General features: G+C 43.5%; 3 protein-coding genes across 3 annotated transcripts in view; all 3 read right to left on the reverse strand.

Annotated features, from left to right (window-relative positions):
* Nucleotides 1-4,902: 4,902 nt before the first annotated feature.
* Nucleotides 4,903-6,523, reverse strand: LOC113154675. The gene is made up of 4 exons (XM_026349001.1): nt 6,398-6,523; nt 6,246-6,304; nt 5,009-6,171; nt 4,903-4,936 (listed from the first exon to the last, which is right to left on the reverse strand). Exons 1-3 carry the CDS (start codon nt 6,418-6,420, stop codon nt 5,015-5,017), a joined length of 1,239 nt encoding a protein of 412 aa, XP_026204786.1. The 5' UTR covers nt 6,421-6,523; the 3' UTR covers nt 4,903-4,936; nt 5,009-5,014.
* Nucleotides 6,524-13,199: 6,676 nt separating this feature from the next.
* LOC113153446 (trophoblast glycoprotein-like) lies at nt 13,200-15,944 on the reverse strand. The gene is made up of 2 exons (XM_026347082.1): nt 15,427-15,944; nt 13,200-15,298 (listed from the first exon to the last, which is right to left on the reverse strand). Exons 1-2 carry the CDS (start codon nt 15,678-15,680, stop codon nt 14,449-14,451), a joined length of 1,104 nt encoding a protein of 367 aa, XP_026202867.1. The 5' UTR covers nt 15,681-15,944; the 3' UTR covers nt 13,200-14,448.
* Nucleotides 15,945-19,533: 3,589 nt separating this feature from the next.
* Nucleotides 19,534-21,594, reverse strand: part of LOC113154107 (transmembrane protein 222-like) — a 2,481-nt gene continuing 420 nt past the window's right edge. The window contains 6 exon segments of the mRNA XM_026348113.1: nt 19,534-19,734; nt 19,736-19,757; nt 20,695-20,825; nt 20,913-21,009; nt 21,156-21,187; nt 21,474-21,558. Coding sequence (XP_026203898.1) covers nt 19,669-19,734; nt 19,736-19,757; nt 20,695-20,825; nt 20,913-21,009; nt 21,156-21,187; nt 21,474-21,558 — 433 coding nt within the window. The 3' untranslated portion in view covers nt 19,534-19,668.

A 21,594-nucleotide genomic window follows, 5' to 3' on the forward strand; every position in this document is an offset into this window, starting at 1 on the left:
TGGATCGCTGCGCCCTCTACAGGTGATGTGCTGCGAATGGCACAGTCGAACTGTATTTGGAAGAAATGATATCATGCAACGACTCACCTGTGAGAGAACATAACAACAGGTTAAAACTAATTTCTATGTGAAATGACTGGTGAACTGTTGGTAACTGTTGTGTTTTCAGCTCTAAAGTGAATTAAGCAAGTGTTGAAAAAGCTGCTTCACATTTCTTGGATCTGATTTTGGAATCAGCTCGCTTGTCGCAGATGACCTCAGGGTTCAAAACCTAATCATGACATGTATGTGGACCATTTAGTGCTTTTACAGTTTTTCACAACTGCTAAGACTCTTAATGAAACTGGGGGCACTTGACCTTCATCATCACGCCATTAACACAGCAGAAGACTTCTGTCAGCTATTTTCCACCGGTTTGACACACGTCTTTGAAAACAGTTAACACTCATGTTGTCTGTGCTTTGTTGGACTGACTGGCTGTCTGTTCTCAGCTGACAGAAAGCACCTTCATAGTTAAATATGTTCTCATAGGCTCTCAGCTGCAGGTCCAGTTAAAACTGCTTCACTTCTGCTCTCACTGCAAAACAAACACACACATTGAAATGATTGCTTTCCACTGACACCGACCTGAAGCTGCCTACTGCACGGACATCTGTCGTGGATGTTTATGTAGGATCCATTACAAACAGTCATGATATCCGGTGGTAAACACACACACGCACACGCTAAAAACATTTTCCATGTCTCTAAAGAGATCCTCAAGCCGCTATAATCACATTAACAAAGCACCGAACACATGTTCCATCCATCCAATCTCATTTCCAAAACATAGTGTAGCACTGGCTCTGTGTCTTTATGCTCAAATACTGATTTAGACATATTAAAAATGGTGGTTTGCACTTTGCATATAGCATTGGATTTAACTGATGCAGTAACATCCACATGCACTAGAATACAGTGATATTTTTATAGGTTTTAAGGTGCATTTTAATTTGCTTTTTTCTATGCACACGCTTCCTATTGAATTTGAACTACGTTATGTTTCAAAGGGCTCCCTTTCTTTAATATATGAAAATGTGGCGCCCTCCTCTGGTCCGAGTAGCACAGTACTGCATCTCTGCGTCACAGCACCATCAGTGAACTCATTAGTTAGACAGTTACTCACAGAAATAAATGCCAAATGTAGCTCATCAGATTCTACTGAATGATTCTTAAATGTGGGGTATGCTTTCAATATGTGCAGACTAAATAAGTGGAGAAACATAATGAATGCAGATGCTTGTTTCAACTGAGCAATTAACATCCAGTCATGGCAACGGTGCTGAGCATTGGGTCGAGATGACGAGGAAAAGATCTAAGTGACTTTGGAGGAGGTTCTTTGTTGGAGCACAGATGGTCAGTTACTTCTTTTTGTCTTATGAGCAGAGGAAGAAATAACCAGGTTACAGTCAGCTTTCTCATTAAAAAGCTAATAATAAACGAGCAGTCAGGAAGCGTCTTTTCTGTCTCCATACAGTTACAATCTGTGACCCATGTTTCCAACATCAGTTCAAGGCAGAAAAGACATCAGGTTAGTTACTGTATGTGCTGCATGTATACAAAGACTTCCAGTAAGTAGGTTTCTTGAGTATATGTAAACGCACTGAATGACTCCGCTATAAAGTCCATCAGTCTGTTAGTGTGTCCAGATATTTAGATTCAGCATTTTGAAGAACACAGCCTAACAATCAGTGTTTGTTTGGTCTTCGCTGAAAGCAGCAGCGGCGGTTAAATTGCCATTGCCAGACTTTTGTGATGAGGTGATGAAGGTTTTCTGGTTGCAGAGTGAGGGCATTTTGGTTCTATATGATCTTTATGATTAAAGTTTGGGAGGGATGAGGAAACGGAGTGATCCTCTGTTCAGAATTCACATTTAGAAAATGTGGAGGATGCACACAGCCTCCGAATCTTCAACCAAGCTCAAAAGCCTGTTTGCATGTTTAGGCTTGATACCAGTGACCTCCTCGTACTTTTGGGGTGTCTTGAATCTCCATCCTGGATTACTGAAGTCATGCTCCATGGTGAAATAGTTCCATGTGTTTATGGTATTCACAGTCGCTGGGAAAGAGGCTCCTTCCAAAATACATACACATCAACGGCTCTGGAGCCCTGTTTAAAGGAGGCTGAATTATCATATCACCAAAATCCATCACCTTCATCTTGAATGGTTTGTCCTCGTGCTTTACCTGCATCATGTCGTCAGATTTCACATCTGTGTGCATCTTCATTATCTTTGTGGATTTTCAGGGCCACCATCTTGTCTGTGTTTAAACTGACACACTTGGCGACTTTTCCAAAACATTCCTCTCCAATAAAGTCTATTATCTGTGTGTGGAATCACTGTGGAGTACGTCGCCCTCCTTTACTCCTTTAGAAATTCTTTTTTGCAAGCAAATGCTTTCAAATACTTTCCAAACATGGTCAAAGTCACTTGTGAAACTATGAAGAAATTACTTCAAATTAGGTTGAAACTGTCCAACAGACCTTTTTTACACTTGGTTGGGGGGGGGCTGCTTTTGTAGTTTTTGAACCCCAAATAATTCTGATGCGTCATGTCAGTCCTTTTCCAAATAATCCACAACTTAAAGGAAAACTCGTGCAGGCGGTTGCAGGACGAAGGATCACTTTTAAGATGCCCAGAGGCAGCGCTTTTAAATGCGATGCTGTGTGTCAGCACTTCACTCCAGAGGATTACATTGAAGATAGGTGCACTCGTCTCTACTACAGTGTTGTCCTAAGCCACGTTATTGCAACACAGAAAAGGGAAAAACATACTGTAATACAATATCCGGATATCATAATTATGTGATCTCTTCTCCAGTTCTTTTTTGTTTAGTGGATGCACCGTGCTTCTGTACATCATATCTCCTGTGTATTTGCATTTTTACTGTGCAGTTTCTAACATCTATTTGAGTGAAGACAAGCTTTTGAGAAAAGGTCAGAGGAGCAGGGAACTCTTTGGCAGAGAGCAGTACCAGCAGAAGTGTGTAACACTTTTCAGCACTGATTGAAATGAGATGGTTGTGTGTTCTTTTACAAGATATACTGTATGTGTTAACAGTTTTCTCCTACATCATAGAGCGTAGTGCAGCTGAGGGGATCACGATCATCGATGATAACCTGATCTGTATCTCCTCTGAAGACGGGACGTGGAAGTCATCGTTGTTCTTAACAATGATGAAGGTGTGGTTGATCACAGTCTCTCCTCTGATGATGACGACGATGAACCATGAGGACAAGAGGAGGATGAGGAGAGTCTGAGTCCATGTTGTCTGAGGAAGAAGACAACTGTAAAAAACAAAACAAGCCTGATATGCTGCTCAGTGACCTTACAGAAAAACAGTATGTATAACATTCTTACACATTTTACCCACTGTCCATTTAATATGAGTCTAAAATGTATTGAGGAAGTTCAAGATCACTGTTGAACCTCTAGTTTTTAATGAGGTGATGATGACTAACCCTAACCTTAACCAGATACAGTCACCATTTGTTGCTGTGGCAACGCTTGGTAACTATAGTTAGTGGATCTTGGAGCAGCACTGGACCCCAGACCCTGAAGACAACATGGAAGACAAGACGGGGCAAGTTGGAGAACATGTGGTGTTTGAGTCCACAAGGCAAGCGAGCCTGAAGACAACTGGAGTAACTGAAGTGACAGAAGGTTGTGATCAGACAAAGGTAGGATTGAATTCTTAATGTTAATGATAGATTATAGACTCCTGTGTCTCCTGAGAGACCAGAGAGTGGACGTCCATCCCAGGGTTAGAGTTACCACAGCAGTCTACTCAATAAATACACTTCTACAACAAATCAGCTTCCAGAGAGCAAACCAGGAGACGACAGCCACAGTCAGGAGGACGAGGAGCGTCTCACACGGCTCTCACTGTGTTCTTCTTCTGTGGGGACATGTTTGTGAAGGTCCTCACTCTCTCTCCCACTCAAACACACACACACTACACACACCTCATCTGCTCACCTACATGTGCAGAACTCAGGACAGTGAAGAAAGAGGTACAGGGGGCGACAACACAAACGATGGTTTTATCTGACATATCATTGCTACAATTACCATTTGCATGATGTTACATATTTAATACTGTGTCAGTTTGACAGCTTCATTTCTTACAAGATCCTTTTAGTAGAAGCTGGGGTTTTGGTGTATGTTTCTACAGTTTTAGTATACATAATGTAACATATTGATGTCATGTTCTGAACCAAAGATCAACTTTGTATCATCCAACCATATGTTTAAATGCACAATGTCATGTCATTTTACTTTCTGAACAACTCTTTACATGCAATTAAAAAACTCTGATGTCAATAAAACCAGATTAGGTCTATACTGATGCTCTGCAAATCACCTGCAGGTTTCTCAACACGTGTAGTGGATAAAGAACTTTCCAAACATCTGGCCTCTGTACCACAAACCATATTAGTGGGTCATCCAGGATTGTTTGGGCTTAACTCAGGTTCTTCTACAATGATTCTGCCTCATGTTTAACAGGATTAGGTCACTATGGTAACCAATGCTGCACAGCTAACCAGCTCCAGGGCTGGTTGATTTCAGAGAATTAGCATTAATTGGGGAACAAAAAAAAAAAAAAAAAAAAAACACACCACCTTTGGTTTTGTATACAATAGTAAAGAAACTCTTAGGTCCAGCTCTTCAGGTTGTTACCAATATTAGCAAATGCTTTAGTACTGTGGGGCTTGTCAGGAGTGCCTGGTTCAGAGGAGCCATCTTTTCCACACTAGGTGGCACCAAGTCTACATTCATAGTGCTGCCGAGCTTTGACTTTTACCCATTAACCAGTAAGAGGGAGATGAAGTCAAGGCACAAAGGGAGATATATTTCAAAACAAAGCTTTATTCAAAGTTATTCATCCAGCTGCACCTATTAGGAAACCAAGATAGATTAGTGACCAGGTTTAAGCAAAGACAACAGTTAGAGAAAACTCAAACTCACCTGTTGTCAGTGACGTGGTTTGACCTCAAGCCATTTAGTCCTCCGGGTCTGTAGCCTGTAAGATACAGGCAGCAGTGGAGGAGTTTTGTATGTCCGCTGTGGCTTCAGCACACTTACTCTCTGAGGACTTGGCCTTTTCAACCGTCTGATAACCTGGCCGCCAAACACTTGGGGGATGACATGGGTACTGACTGGGGCAGAGTGCTGAGCTGATGTATCCACTCTGCTGCCCTCAGAGACGAGGTTATAAGCAACCTGGGCTGGATTTTTGTTGTTCCAGGATGCCTGGCCATAACCCATACCAGTGAAGGAGGAGCTCAACCTGTCCTGGATTATGGGAAACTGTAGACCATATGGCTCAAAGCTAAGAGCATTTTGTCTGTAGGGCGATTCTAGATGAAGTCGGTTGTAACTCACATGGTTTGGGGCCATGTTGGAAGGCGGCTTGTAGCTTCCTTGGGCATTTCCTCCGTTCACAGCAGACAACTGGCTCTGGTATAGTTGTTGCTGGTTAGGAGTCTTCCTAGAACGAAAGGGGTTAAACGCCCCGGAGTGCCGATGGGAATGTACTCTCCTACCAAGGCTGCAGCTCACCGTTTGCATCATTGTCGGAGCATCTGCTCTGGAAGGCAAGCTTTTTTGGACATTGCAACCTGGCGTTTTGGCAGCAGAGCCATAAGGCTTCTGTGCTGTGGACTGGGAGGATGTGAAGGAGTACTTCTCCCTAGAAGGGCTGTGAACAGATGCACCATTGCTAGGACGTTGCGTACCCCGCTGAACTGTCCAAGTGCTCTGCCCGCCATTAGAAAGTCCATTCTGCCTCTTATTGTAAACACTTATAGAGCTTCCACTAGAAATAGGAGTGTGTCTGTGAAGGAAGCGGGGTTCTGACTTCTTCTGAACATTGGCTTGTTGCCAGAACGCTACATCATATAGAGCTGGCTGTGAAACAGTTTGTGTGAAGCCACTACTGGAGAATCGCTGACTAAAACCACTGTTAGCTACAGTCTGTGTATCGAAGCTACGGTTCTGGGCTGAGCCTGTAGAAAGAGACGCCTGTCTGAATTGATTCTGGGGATAGCTGCCACCAAGTCTTTGTACGCTGTGATCCTGTTGCAAGAAGCCAACATATCTGTCGCTGTCGTGTCTCTGGGAGCTCCGAGCTGCGGGAGGAAAGGTTTAATAGAATTGAGTAGGAATCCTGCTAAATACTGATGCACATTTGTGTTCTACCGACCTTTTGTAACCCATAAACAGCGTGCATGCTCTGCTTGAAACAAACAAACCAGCAAGAACCTGTGTAGGAAACAAAGTCACCAAGGTCAGTAAATAAATAAAAGCAACAACTTAGCACAGATTCACAAAAGCTACCAAAAAAGAAAAACGTACCCCAAATGAACTCCACAAGCCATAACTGTGTGCTAAAACATGCACACTGATCAGCACAACAGTAGCTTCAACTGCCCTGGAGCTGCTGGCTCTTCACTTGCACATGGCAGAGAGGTGGTATTTCTTGGAGACTGCTTCCAATCACTGCTTAATGAACTGATTGTCTGCAGGTGCTTGCTGTGCTGGTGTCTCGTCTGGAGGAACCGGCAATCTGCTTCTTTTCTAGCACCTTTCTCTGCGCCATGCTGTCAAACCTTGTGCTGACATGAGAACAAGTGAAAAGTAAAAGCTCAGTTTCGCTACAAGACACTGTCACACATATAATACCTGCTAACTGCTCTCACCCTGCTTTGTTTGCAGAGATCCATCCTCTGTGCATCACGCCTGACCCTGAGAAAGATCAAGTGAGTCTTGACGACCTTGTTAATATTATTAATGAAGCCTCCTGTACCACCCCTGACGCTGAATAGACCTAGGCTGCAGCGATGATGCAGTCGACCCTAACTGTGACAAACAACGCATCAAGATCAGCGCGCTTCCACCTTCTGTTTGCAGAATATCAATCACACACTGAAAAGGCAGTCTGACAGTCTTTATATTATATATGTGAATTTTGTTTCACAGGTTTAAAGAACTATTAGCAAAATGCACCATGTCACGCTCCCACAACTGTGTTTTCATCGGCTTCCTGTGTTTATTTGACTGATCTGTGACCATGTGGTACACTCCACATGAAAATCACCCTTTACACTGCCGGTGTGCTGCAAGTGACACACACACACACACACACACACTAATGCAGGTACAGGACACACTCCCTGGTAGTCTGGCAGGTGTGAATCTTCATGGCAGACTGTGCTTGGTCACTGTTCATTAATGACAGTCCCCTGCTGCCCGAAGAAGCAGGCGACAGATGAATCTGTCACTCTGTCCTACTTTTCCCTGTGTGCTGTATATGCCTTCATCAACATTTCTTAAACTCAGATCTTTAAAACTGGCCATCTTGTTTCTTTAACATTCATATGGGCGTCCTGACAAATTTTCTCTTCTCCACTGCCGGGAAGAATGACACCTCGCATGCGATGACCAGATGAGTGTGGTGGCTTAGATCAAAGACACAATTTCCTGTCAAAGGAAATAGCACAGAGGTTTTTTTTTTCTATTCTGAATTCTTTCCATTACACCAACCAACATTCATATGTGCAAGAAAGTGAGGAATCAGGAATTTCTGATGACACAGGCTTTAAAAGAATCTTCCACACACTAAAAACTAAAAATGTCCCCGTATCACATCTCATTAGTGCCTTCTCCTGACTTGATGTTAATTTCTACAGTATACAAATGATGAATAGTGCTCTGATAAAGCAAATACACTGGATCTGCACAGGCTGCTGACCTGTGGACAGCTGGAAGACACACTGTGTTCCACTCTAGGACGCTAACATAGATTTATGTGTTTGTGTAGGATTGTAAGGAGAGGGCAAACACAGCATTGTTATCTCATTTTTGTGCAGTGCTGTGCAGGAAGTGAGGACATTTGTGAGAAGACCTCAAATAAAATATGAAAACCCACTAAACACATTTGAAAAACATAGCATAGCTTGTCCATTTTTATATTTTTCTCATTGTCAACAAATACCATGAAATGACCAGAACCACTTCTCCAGTTGAGTTTCTATGAGCGTTCCATATTTGAAAATCTGACAGGAAACAGGAAAAACGTCTTAAATTTGGCTAATTTGCTCGGCTGAGTTGCAAAAGTTAATGAATTGAAATAGAAGCACTTAGACAAAGAGACCAAAACAGATCTGTGTAGAGCAATGAGCCTATAAAGACACACTCATCATCAACTCTTTCTCTAAACAGCCCAAATCTCTGCTTTGCACAACAAAATATAGAACATTTTCATTTAGATGATCCTTTAATTATTATTACCACAACTTTAAGTTACTTAATGCTGCACTAGCTTGTCCTTAACACATGTCCAGAGGTTACAGAGCAGTAGTGTACACTGTGTTTGTAAAGATTTTACCTGAAGGGTCAAAAGGTCATGAGTGAGTGTAAAACACTCTACCCTCCCTATGAAGCCTGCTCTGTGGAAAGGGAGAACACTCATAAAGTAACAGGCAGTGCTGTCACAGAATGTTCTCAACCAGAGAGAGCAGCCTCTTCTCTTCCTTAGTCCTTAATGTAGCAAGATGATGCAAACTAGGAGAGAGACAATCAGCAGATGGTGTCTTCCTTCCGGAAGAATCTACCCTTTGGCCTCCGAACTGTTCTTTTCCTTCTGACCAATCAGGTGCCGCAGATCCCCGTCGGGTCCACTGGGCCTCCTCCCGCTCCAGCATCTGGTCCAGCATTTGAAATAATGAAGGTAATAATAACGAGCTTAAGTCTCCTCCCATCGGGAAGGCGAGAGGGCAAACTACCTATGGAGAGTTCGCACTGCACACACTCAACAAGCAGCTCGGGAATCCATCATCATCAGAGAGGCTGCACTCTTTCCGCTTCAGTTTGCTGCTGACGTCGTTCACTGAAACTGTGGCAGGGCTGCTTCAGGTGAGCTGTAGTCTGGACTCAGAACTATAAAAATACAACCCTTACATTTCTACACCGTCCTGTGCCTCTCTATCTGTGGTTTAAAGTCACCTTACAAAGGATGCAGTTAGTATGACTGTAATCCAAAGGGTTGAAGAACCATGACCTGGTGACCTGACCAACCAGGGGCAAGACAGGGTTCACTGTCTTTGACACCGTGTTACAAGTACAGTAGGTCGATGTTAAACCAGGACGTTGGTCTGTTTTTGCTAAGCTGCCTACTGTGACCAGAGGCAGCGCTGCAAGGAGCTGTGAGACCAAAACAGTCAATTTGTGGCTGAGCAGATATGAAATGTTGGAGCTGGTTGATAATTCTCTGTGGGTTTGTCACTATGAGCACCAACACAGTTGATTCATTGCTCATACAGAAATATTAATAAACATAGCTTTGACGTTTTTAAGCGCTGTTTCCTGTTTTAAAGCTGCTATCGCAACTGGGCTGAAACCAAGTGAAATCCATAAGCAGCAATAAAAGAATTACTGCGGATCTACTGAAGGGGGATTTGATTCCAAGTCTCTTCCACCCAGACTATTGTATTAGTCCAGCTCTCTGCTCAGTTTCAGCCCAGCTTATCGATGCGTGAGGCGGATGATGAAGTAGTGCAGGAGTTGTGAGTATCTGGCTCTCTCCTTAAAGCAGGACAAGGTCATTTATAATCACACAAGCAACACAGGCCTTATTACCTTTCTCTGAGAGGACCAGAGGAGGAGCGCTCGCTTTATTCCTCGGGTATGCCTGATCAATTAAAGGGCGTGATTAGGTTTACCCACCACTGCAATGATTTATCTTCATGCTGTGCACTTCTTGCTGGAGGATCTTGCAGAATCTACAGTAGAGCACAGAAGAAATGTGTGAACCTTTCTTTACATTTCAGCACATGAGCATGAGTTTTATGGGAGTGTCCAGAGTCTGAAACAATGAGAGAAGATGGGACACAGGGGAAATATGTCTCTCTAATTGAAAACTCCCTAACCTCATCTTCCTATAAACAACCACAGCAATGACAAAACAAAACTTCTGACGAGCCACATGGACTGAGAGACTGATGTGTGGCCAGCTGGAGGACAAGCAGATCCCACAACAAGGCTTGAGGACACTCTCAGAGAGGGTAGAGGCCCAGAGAAGGGGAAGTTGTTGGGGTGAGGGGGCTAAAAGCCTCGGCAGAGCCGAGCTGCTGCTCCATGTACAGTTGTAGTCAATTTAGAGATCAATGGAGACAGAGTCATGAAGACTTCAGAGGGAAGCTGCATTGTTGCGGCGGACTCTTTTACATGAGCCTTTCTTTCAGAAGAGACGTAACTTTGTGGAGAGCATTTGTTTCTCATTTTCCATGGGTGTGGGGATCCATTATGGTTGTGCACCAAGAGGTTTTTGTTTAAATTTGAAGAGCATAAAGCGTCTCATTTTGACATGTGGACACATAGACGTTGTACAAACTCTGCGGCGAACACTCCCAACTGGGACTGATAGATTATTCACTTAAATGCAAATCAAAACCACTTGTAATGGGAGTTTTATTGAAGACAAACTGACATTTGAATTCTTTGCACTTTTTAGTGTAAGAAAACACAAGGACAGAACTGTTGAGAGGATTTTTCCATGTTTCAAAAGATAATGCAACAACTTTTGACATGGAAACACCCCATGTTCATGGGAGTTTCCCCTGAAGCCTGGATCTAGATAAACTGTCAACATAGTGTGAAGTGGACATGACAAAGAACTTCCATTTGAATCCTTTTGTCCATTTTAGTTCAAAGATACAGCATGCAGTATGGCTGTCTTTCAGTCTGCTTTTATTAATGGCCCCACTGCTACTAACAGTTTTTAAATTATATGTACACTGTCCATCAATGGTTCTCTACTATCTCGAGAGCATCACAGTCTTGTCTTGTGTACAAAATGTGAAAAAGGAAACTGACTGACACGTGGTTCCTTTTCACAACACAAGCTGTTGGCATTAAATAAAAACACAGTGAAAAGTGATATTTTCAGTTTTAGTTGGTGGGTGAGTGTCAGCAGTCCTTACTATGCACGTGCTCTTGTAAAAAGCTCATTAGGAACCTGTTTGCTAGATTATTCTGAGGTTTCTAGGCATAATCTAACTGTGGGAAATCAGGTTTCTCTAATCCTCTTACAGTAACCAGGTAAATGATTTATGCAGCAGTTACGTGTCATGAAATTTTCATTGAAGGTAAATCAGTCAAATGTCTTTACTCCTACCAACATGGTGGCGTTTTAATTTGACTGAGGAATTCTGGGACTGCATGACATCACCTCCTGGGGCTCCATTTGCCACCTTACTGCATTACAGGAGGCTCTGACAGCAGCTATCCCCTGAAAGATAACGTTTTGGAGAAGTTACTTTAACTTCACGTTGTGTCAAGGATTATATGAACTGGTAAAATAGCACATTAGACTAAATCTTTACTGAATCTTTGGATTAAACCAATCAAATAACTCAAAGCTACTGATGCAAAAAACAAAGAAAAATCAACAATGATGTCAGAAGAATAAGCTGCGTTAATAGTAACAATATGATTTAGGTTTGTGTGTGTTTCAGTGTGTCATTAGCTTTGTTATGAAAGTGATGAGACACGAATGGCTTGTTGGGCCAGCTGTAGCCACCAACGCCTCCTGGCTCACATCCTCTGGTAAACACAACCATAGATCAAGTGAACAGCAGAACAATGGGTGATAACCCCACTGGAACCACTTGTGTGGTTTAGTTGCTGCCTTCACTGACCAGTGGTTGGACGTGATGGATAGGCAGCACTACACAGGAAGCTGGGTGACTGATCTGGGGAAAGAAGACTTTGTTTCTTTCTTCTGTCTTGTTCTTGGTTTAGTTATTTTGAAAAGTGACGTAGAGCAGAATGTATGGGATGGCTGTGCAGTATCTACTGAGGGCAAATGTAAATGATGACATGTGTCCTGGAGAGAGAGAGAGAGAGAGAGAGACAGCTGTATCTGTCTTACCATGCCAGTGGATCGGGGGGGCGATGCCACTTTGTCTCTGTCGTCATGCTGCTGACTGTTGTGGTCTCTTTTTAACATGTTCTATTCCTCACAGATGTGCTGCTGCTCACTTTCAAGACATATTCCCTATCACGGCCATTAAACCAGTCTAATGGCAGCAAGATGTGCTTTTCTCCACGCAGGAGCCATATAAAATAAAATGTGTGCTGTGCTCCGGAGCAGCAAAGGAATACAGTAAATATGTATTCAGCCAAATAAACAAATAAATATAAATCCCATGCAGCACAAACTAACATAAAGCTGCTTAAGATGTAGAACTGCTTCCTAGAAAGAAACCTTGTGATGTAACAAATGTCTTGTGGGAACACAAGACATGGAAGCAGCGCTGTAATAAATACGTGCTCTTTTAAACATACAGTTTGAAACAACAGCAACTGGAGCATTTTTCTGTCTGTTTTTAACAAGCCTCGTGAGCACAGAGGTTAACGTAGCACCTCTGGGTGCATTCGTAGGGTTCCTCTTTTCATTGCGTTCCTGCTGAGACTATTCTGCACAGCCTATAAGAAACAGACCATATATTTTTCAAACAGCCAGACTCATAAAAAGACAAACAGGCGCAGCTCCTAATCCGCACTTTAATGAGCGAAAACGGAAGTAATGACACGCGGGGAATAATCAGTCTTCTTTCCACTCCGCCAAGTGACACCAACGACCCAGAGCCGACGCTACACTCTGCTTTTGACACGTTGTGTAATGGCACATGAAAACTTCTCCTGGGATTTTCTCCTACGGGCAATTATTAAGAATGATGACACTTTAACAATAGCTGGACCCCAGCGCTCAACTTTGTCATCATGAGAGAATCCCATTACACTGGAGCATAATGGCCTGGTCTGTGAAATCACAAAGAGAATGAGTATCACAAGGCATCTTTCTGAGCTGGGAAACAAAGCTCATTTGAGGCGTCTCGCCATCCGAGCCGCCCTTTGTGTCAGCGTGCGGCCCTCAATTGTTTTCTCCTCGGCGAGTAAATGCTTGGCTTAATGTGGTTGTGAGTGCTGATACCTAGAGTTTAGTCCAAACGCTGCTAACACATCTATTTGTGCTGTTTTCCTAACATTCAAGATTAAATAAAAGGAGCATAGAGATATGAGGACTCGCTGCAGCTTTATTTAGTCATTCCACATGCACTACATGGCTCCACGGTATAAACATGTCTGGATCGGAGGAGCTTGGAGAACATCTTGACACCATGAAGATGCTACTTTGGCTTTGAACTAACGTCTAACTGTTAGTTCCAGTTAGCTCCACCCCGCAGCTTCAAAAGGAAGAAGAACAGAGAGGAAACATGTGGCGTACATGAAAAGACGTTTTGGATTCATTGTCATTTATATTTGGATTCAGTTTAAACATGCACATCAAATGTGAGGCTTTGGATTTGACTAACAAATACATTTTTTCACATACATCTCTGAATGTCAGTGTTATCTTATGATTTGACCTTTGACCTTTAAAAGCACAACTGTAGACAAAGATCAGCAGGTTGTGAACATATTCTTTTAGTCAAACCAAACTGCTGAATGAAACAATGTAGCTGGTGTTTTAGAATCATCTGTGTCTTATCACTGAAAAAAATCAAACCTCCCTTAAACAGAAAAAGGTGCAGAGCCAGACGTTTCCTTCAAAGAGCCTCCAGAGCGGCTGTTGTCTTTAAGAAGGGAGGGAGAGATTGCTTTCAGCGGCCTCAGCCTGGGACTGGTTCTCATCATTCTGACAAAAAAACTCAAGCTGTTGAAACAAAGCAATGTTTCATGATGAGAAAAAAAAAAAGTGAGGCGCTCGGCGAGTTCCGCTGGTCTGCGCTGAATTGTCCCCCGATCCAGTCCAACAGCCAGAGAGGAGCAGAGTGGCCATTTTGAAGGGGAGCTTTGGTAAAGCTTTTGGAGGCTTTAATACCTCTCTGGCACCCTGGGGGCTGAAGGGTGGAGGGACCAAAGGCCTTGACATGGTTCAGAGATGAATGAGTGATTGTGCTTTCAATTCCCAGTGGTTTGCTTTTGTTGTGTCAGCATTTTATTGCGGTGTGTTTTTTTTTTACGGAGCTAAACGGGAGGACACAGGATCTGACACAGAAAGTGAGTTCACGTCAGATCAATCTATTGATAAGGAAACAAACCCCCGCTGACTTCAGGCACTTTGCTGTTGCTTCAGTGCTCAGGCGGATACAGCAGGCAGTAGAGACGAGACGAATGCTTTGGGAACATTCGCGTCCATTTGACTCAGGAGACATTTGGAAATATTCTGTATTAAAAGAGCAGGAAGGCTGTGTAATGAGCAGTGCATGCTTTGATCAACAAGGCTGAAAGATTCTTAACATGTATGTATATATTTACAGACACATCTGTACAACTTTTACACTTTTCTACTTAGAAATGCCTTAAAAAAAAGAGTCATAAGAAAATCCACCACCGTCCTCTCATGCCTCAGCACTTGTGGAAACCTGTGATAACCTGGGGTCGGAGTCGATCTCGAAGCGGTAGTGGTAGCCCTCCCATACCTCCCTGCAGGCGTCCCGCATGTCATAGATCCGCTTCTTGATGCCCTTGCGGTTGAGATAAAGTACAAAAAGAAAGATGAGCCCTATGAAGCCCAGGACAATACCCAAGAAGACGTAGGAGGTCTGCAGAGCAAGGTCTGCCCCTGCATCCCTCTGTTGGCATCCCAGAGTCAGTGATCCCACAGCGAGCATGGATGTGTTTCTCATGCTGGCTGGGAATGCGCACACAAGGCCTTCCACGTCTCTAACGTGACCTTGTGATCTGTTGAGCCACAAAGCAAAAGGCTCGATTCCACATGTGCATGTGAACGGGTTTTCCCCGAGCAGGAGCGCAGTGCTGGGCAGGGAGTCCAGCTCTTCCAGGCCCTCCTCAGTCAATGTCCTGAGCGCGTTGAGGGTCAGGTCGAGCTCCTCCAGCCGCTCCAAACCTGTGAAGGTGGAGTTGTTGATGGCCACCAGGGAGTTGTTGGAAAGCTGGAGGCGCCTCAGGTTGGCAAGGTGGGAGAAGATCCGCGAGGGTAAAAAGATGAGGCTGTTGTCAGACAGGTCCAGTCCCTGCAGGCTCCCCAGGGAGCTCCACCGCAGTGAAGTGGCCAAGTCCATCACAGAGGTGTGGTTGTAGAGGGCTCGGCTCAGGTTGAGCTCCCGCAGGGTCTGGTTCTGGACGGTGAACGCCTCGGGGTGAATCACTGCCAGTTGATTGTTACTCAGATCGAGAGAGCGCAGGCTGCGGAGTCCAGAAAAGGTGTGAGACTCCACCTCGGAAATTCTGGATTAGAGGACAATAAAGACACATCATAGACTGAATGTGACTGTCACACACAAGTGGCTGGAAATCCAAAGCCTTCTCCACATGTTTGAAAGTAAATAATGACAAAAGTACCAGGAGAGTCTTACCTGTTATTACTCAGAGACAGGTTGGTCACGTTCTCCAGTCCCTTAAAGGACTCGGGACCGATTCGACTGATTTGATTCCCGGTTATGAACAGATTCCGGGTGTATCCGGGTATCCCGGTTGGGACACTCCGCAGGTCTTTGGCGACGCACTTCACGGTGTGAGCCGCCTCGGAGCACTCGCAACGCGGAGGACACGACGCGTAAACGGAGCCGAGGAGCGCGCAGAACACAAAGCGCAGCGTCAAGTCCAGCATGTTGGAAAGTTTGGAAACGAAGAGACACGGTCAAAAAACGAGGAGGAGAAAGGAACCGATCAGCTCCTCCGGTACATCACCATCATCTGACGGTCCCGGCTGGGAATGCGCTCTAACTTTGCATCTGTGCAGAAAGTGTGGCCGGGAGGCAGGGGCTCATTTCCATGAGAACAGAGCTGGGGGTCGTGCTGATCAGAGGGGGGGTGTTTGATCCTTTTTCCGTGGCGGAGCGGGGCGTCGCTTCTCCTGCAACAATGAAGTTAAAAGCCCAGTGCAGTGATCTGCGGGGAGGGGCTTTTCCTGCTCGACTCTGTCCCGATCCACCAGATCTTCCTCTCAGCTTCGACTACAGGCTGCTGGCACGAGGGATGGAGGAGGAGGAGAGAGAGTTTCCGGCTCTTATTCTCTAAAACATCTACTGTGCCAAGCTTCACCTGGAGCTACGACGTGACACTGAATGTCAAATTCAACTATTACTGTAACTAATAACATGTGATGTGTGTGTGTGTGTGTTGCCTTCACGGACATGAACAAGCAAACAACACTTGATCACATAAAAGGTGATTCCTTTATGTTTCCCTGCAGATGTTTGATGCAACAGCTGCCACAAGTGAACACTGTAGCGTTTGGTGCCTTCACATCCCTGGACCCCTGCTCTTTCCCACCTACCCAGGTGGTATGGTAAATGTGGAGGAGGGGTGGCTGGGGCCCAGACAGCAGAGCCTTTTGATCCCTCCTTTCTTAAATACCATGAAGCTCTGCAGGACAATGGCCACTGAGTGGGACTTTTAGCCACTTCACAGCAGAGTATCAAAGCTGGGAGCGCTTCCTCCTCTTAATGTATATTCTGACAGCTTTTCGTGAGTACTATGGGAATCTTCTCCGTGTATTTATAGAAACTTGAGGAGGAGGAAGGGGGTCTCAGACAGCTTTGGAATTCTACCATCGTGCCTCCAGCTGACAGCCTTTACGAAACACAGCTGTCAGAATTAGAAAAAAAAAAAAAGAAACCTCACACAAGTTTGTACAATAATAGATATCTTTATTGGTATTATAGCTGTAAGTCATAAACAAACCCACAGTTCACACAGTCACTTACAGGAGTCTAGAAATTCCCTGTGCGCGATATGATCTGAGGATATTATGAGAAGTATAAAAAAGCAGTACTTGGAAATTGCACACTGGCATAAGTATATATGAACAGTGGCACTAATAACAGCATCCCAACTGTCTTTTGTCTACGGACTGAATCGCTGGGACCACAGTGTCCACATTCCTGGACCTGGCTCTTGGATACAAGGCACCACAGCAGGCAACATCTAAAACCATTCACACCATCTCCACTGATTATTGCATTCTTGCACACACACTCAAATAAATGAGGGCTGTACTTTGAATCTTTACAATTTCTATCTCTGTTCTTACGATATACAAATAAATATGTGAACTGAAAGGCCTTTCCACTGACCTTTAATCAATCCACTCTGCTTCGCCAGGTCTCCCTCTCACAGCTCCACTATGCTCTGTACAGCCCTTCAGGTAGTAGGAATTACTAAATTACAATATACAACAAGTTGAAAACATACTACTGAAACTAAAGGAATTCTCTTTACATACTGTAGCTTTATGTTCGGAAAGACATACAGTTAAATGTCACTGTTGATTATTAGTTTATTTGAAATAAGCATATGCCCAGATTTCTTTTCAACACATGCATAATGTCATTTTTCCCAATAACATAGTTTTATAGTATTTTCAACAAAGGTAAAAGCTGGTGGGCTGTAGCACTAGTAACATGACTTTAAACCAAGAGTTTTCTATAGACCACTTTTCAACTGGAGGTCAGATTCATCTTTTCTTCTTTTAATGCTTGAAGAAAACATCTACAAAACCTGGAACTACACACGGTACAGATTATTGCATGGAATCAACATTAAATTAATATATTATATATTCCTGCGAAGGTTCACCAGCAACCACATACAACTTGAAAGAGATTAAGAGAAAGATATGGAGAACATTTAGAAATCAATCAGTAGGCAGTTTATGATTAATCGAACAAGCAACAATATGAGTCAAACACTCAACTTCTCTCTCAGAGTGCTTGTTGTTCTTGCACGCATGCAATGCACACATGCTGGCATGCAGATCACATCACTGTGTGTGACTAACACACAAACACACACGCACACATTCATTCAGGCACAAATCTGCATCGCTGCAGATCAGAGGTGATATGCAGAAGTGAAGTGAAGAGGAATCTTGCATTGTAAATTATTCAGAGGACAAATCTGTAAAGTGTATGATCGAGGTCGCAAAGTATATAAGAGCACCTGGTGTACAGTCTAACATGTTCAAATATCAACAGGCAACATGGGTGAAAGACACACGAGAGGGCATATCATATCTGCCATCAAGAGAAGGCCAATGAGGAAACGGACAGTGTTAGCCCTATGTAGCATTAAACCCTTAACACAGACAACTAAACTGATTTTAATGTATAAGCTCACACTTTAACGACATCTACTCTAGATAAGTGCAGGATGCTGGCCAGAATATATCAAAGCTTTGTGAAACAGCACTGACATTTCACAATGACCTTCGAATCTGATCTGCAGAGGTGGAAAAACAGCAGGAGCGACGCTGCTCAGGCGCTGGGGGAAACTGAGGATATTCAGCAGGGGTTGGTGAGCGTGAAAAACCTGAGGATCCTGGCTACCTGCTGCTTCTGGCAGCACCGTGGACAAAGAGAGGGCCGAACACTTTTTTCTCCTCCCGTTTGATTGCAAACAATGAGGGGATTTGAATCTACTCACGACAGCCATGGCAACGGATTTCGAGTGCCAACCATCAAGTGGAATTACTGCTTTTTTTTGAAGCACAAAACAGAGACATATAATATACAGGGGATGTGAGAGAGGTCATTTTTAGGCACTGACTCTTGCTTCTTCCCTTTAAATCAAAATTAGGGAGGGAGAACAAAACATCTCTCAGATGTGATTCACAAATGAATAAGGTTTCAGGTTTTTAAACGCATATATAGATAAATATAAACGGACCTTTCATTCCATAATATTTGAGTCATCAGATAAGTTACAGTTTCAAAGACACAGTTGAGTTGGTCCCCCATTCTCCTGCATTTGGCACAAGTACAGAAAACCGTAAGCAGCTTTACTCTTCTTGGTTTCTGTAGGTGTTTTCCACGGCTGAGGTTGCTACAGTCATTGCACTGATGATCTGCAGTTAAAGGCATGAAAACATGTATTGTAAACCTATCAAAGTAGCTTCGTCAAGTGGTTCATGTGGTACACAGAAAAATGAGCCGAAAATATGCACGAGTTTCTGACATGTTATGAAGCCTGAATACATGGAAGAAAATGCATCAAAGTACAAACTGCTCTGGCATATTTATGCTGCACTGTTAGTAGAAGAGCTACATTAGATCAAGCATGAAATGCAGCAAATTTTCCTAGAAAGGCATCTTACTGATTTAACATGTTGGTGCTCCCATGTAGAAAAATGGCATTCTGGAAGCACTGAATCATCAGATTATACTTCATTACAAAATAAGAGAGCAAGGCATGGATGGTTTCCCTCAGAGCATTGAACAATCCCTCTAATCAGCTATCAAGTAAATCAGCTACACAATGTCTTCACTTCAACCTGGTGTTTGTGTGGTCCTGGTAGTCGTGTTGATGGTGGGGTGTTCTTGTTGTAATTTGAGAGTCACTACTCAAATATATGAATGGATTTCTGAGGCATTCCAGTTTCACCACTGGAGTAATGCCAGTAACAGGATGCCGCAAACCAAATGTGTGCTGGTATGCGTGTGTTGGGACTTTCCTGTCAACATTCTCTTAGAGGTGAGCAGTCGCTATAATCCTCGGCTGCTTTTGCTCGACGCTGCGTGATGCCCTGTTGTTCTTTAAAAGGTCAACCCCACACTGGACCTACAGGATTCCGCTGTGTCCTTCACCTGCCTCCCACGTCACCGGAGGTTAAGGGCCAGCGCCACTGTAAGGACGACTCCCAGGAGCATCAGGAAAGGTAGCCAGGGTCTTCAGAAAGCCTACACAGCTGGTTGAGAGAGGGAACACAGAACACAGGGTTAGGGACACAGAAAAATAAGGGCGAGGAAAGATGAGCCTGACACACAGATGACAACATGGGCAAAAACTGAAACAGGAGGCTAATGTAATGTTTGGATGTATTCCCCTCACCCTCTGTCTGTACTGTACAAGTCAATAAACCTGCACATCAACTATTTCAGGTCAGTATGCACTGATGTCACTTTGACATTACAACACCAGTTAGACCTCTGCTGAGAGGTGCAACACAAGAATGTTGCTTATTTTCCTAAACTATCCAGCTCTATACTTTAGCAACAATCTGGTCACAGGGATATATGGTGCATGTCTGCAACTTTCCAGGGACTGGAGGAACGTCCTATATACACTGCTAATACTGCTCAAGAATCAGGCCTCTCTCTCCTTGTCTCTCTTTCTCGTGTCCTGAGACCGTAAGAGGTGAATAATGTCCTGGGGGTCTCAGTGAGAAATGCAATAAGCCAGGGCCACACCCAGCATTTCACTTCACAGTAATGCAGTTGTTACATTTCAGGATCCAGTGTGATGGATTTGTGACATAGCACTGAAAAACATGTCAGTGTCCGCAGCATGCTAGCAAAGCAGAGCAGATGCTTGACCTCAATCTGTGTCCTACAAGATGCATCCAGGGACAGCTCTGAGTGTAGGTCACCTGTTTTTTTTAAAGCAATGCTCAGAAGTACATCTAGACTGTGACTATGCATGTTTGAAGCCAGTAAAGTGTCAGCCTGTTCAGACTGCTGCACCGATTCAGATAAAAGGGCATCGCTTCTGTTAGTTAGAGGCGTCAATTCAGCCAAACGTCCAAACAAATGAGCTACCTGTGCTGCAGTTGGGTTTTATTAATGGAGTGTTCCTTTCAGTATATATTATTTCCCTGTATTTCCCTTGACTGGACCCCTTCTTACCTAACATGCTTTCCATGAATCAGAGCGAGGAGGCAGAGGTTGACCATGTTCCATGAGGTGCTGTTGTCATATTTCATCAGATTTAGAGCCATGGCGACGTGTGAGTGACAGTTGTCGCAGCAGAGGTTATGCTGTGGAGAAAATACCATTGTTACAAACTGTTAGCTGGTGTCTCTGCAGAGTAAATAACAGTCATGTCCATAAAAACACTTCTTTACCATCCTGTGCTTATACTCCTCCGAAGCATCATGCACTGCTGTGTCCCACGCATTGGAGCCACTGGCGAAGACTTTGCTAACGTCAAGCATCCAGTATCTGTTCAAGACAGAAACTAGGTATATTGTTATGTAGAACAGATGTGAGGAAACAGGCTGGGTTCTTAGTACTCTGTGGCAACATCTGCATTAAAAACAATATCAAAGTAACTGTTTAACTTAAGACTAATATGTTTATTTACTTACTTTGTTGGTCTTCCAAAAGCCATGTTGTCTTCCTGCAAAAATAGAATATTCATATATATATATATATATATATATATATATATTCCAAATCAGTGAGTGATCATAATTGTAAATGGCCTAAACCTAAGTGCAATCACCTGTAGATTAAAATGATCTTTAAACTACAATGTACTATTATACATTATATTACACTGTATATTATTTTGTAGTAAATTAACTATATGCTATACATTACTATATATACACACACACGTGTGTGTGTGAATTTTTTTTTTAAATAGTGTGTGCAAACCTTATAGCCTCACAGTCATTACTCACTGAGACAAAGTAGGGTCCAGCAAAGTCCCGGATGACACCAGTGGAAGTGCAGATTCCCATGTGGCCAACGAATGGAAGCAGCCATCTGAGCAAAGACGATCATGCAGAGTTAACATTACAC

The sequence above is a fragment of the Anabas testudineus genome, chromosome 11 (genome assembly GCF_900324465.2).
Source record: "Anabas testudineus chromosome 11, fAnaTes1.2, whole genome shotgun sequence".
Classification (NCBI taxonomy): Eukaryota; Metazoa; Chordata; class Actinopteri; order Anabantiformes; family Anabantidae; genus Anabas; species Anabas testudineus.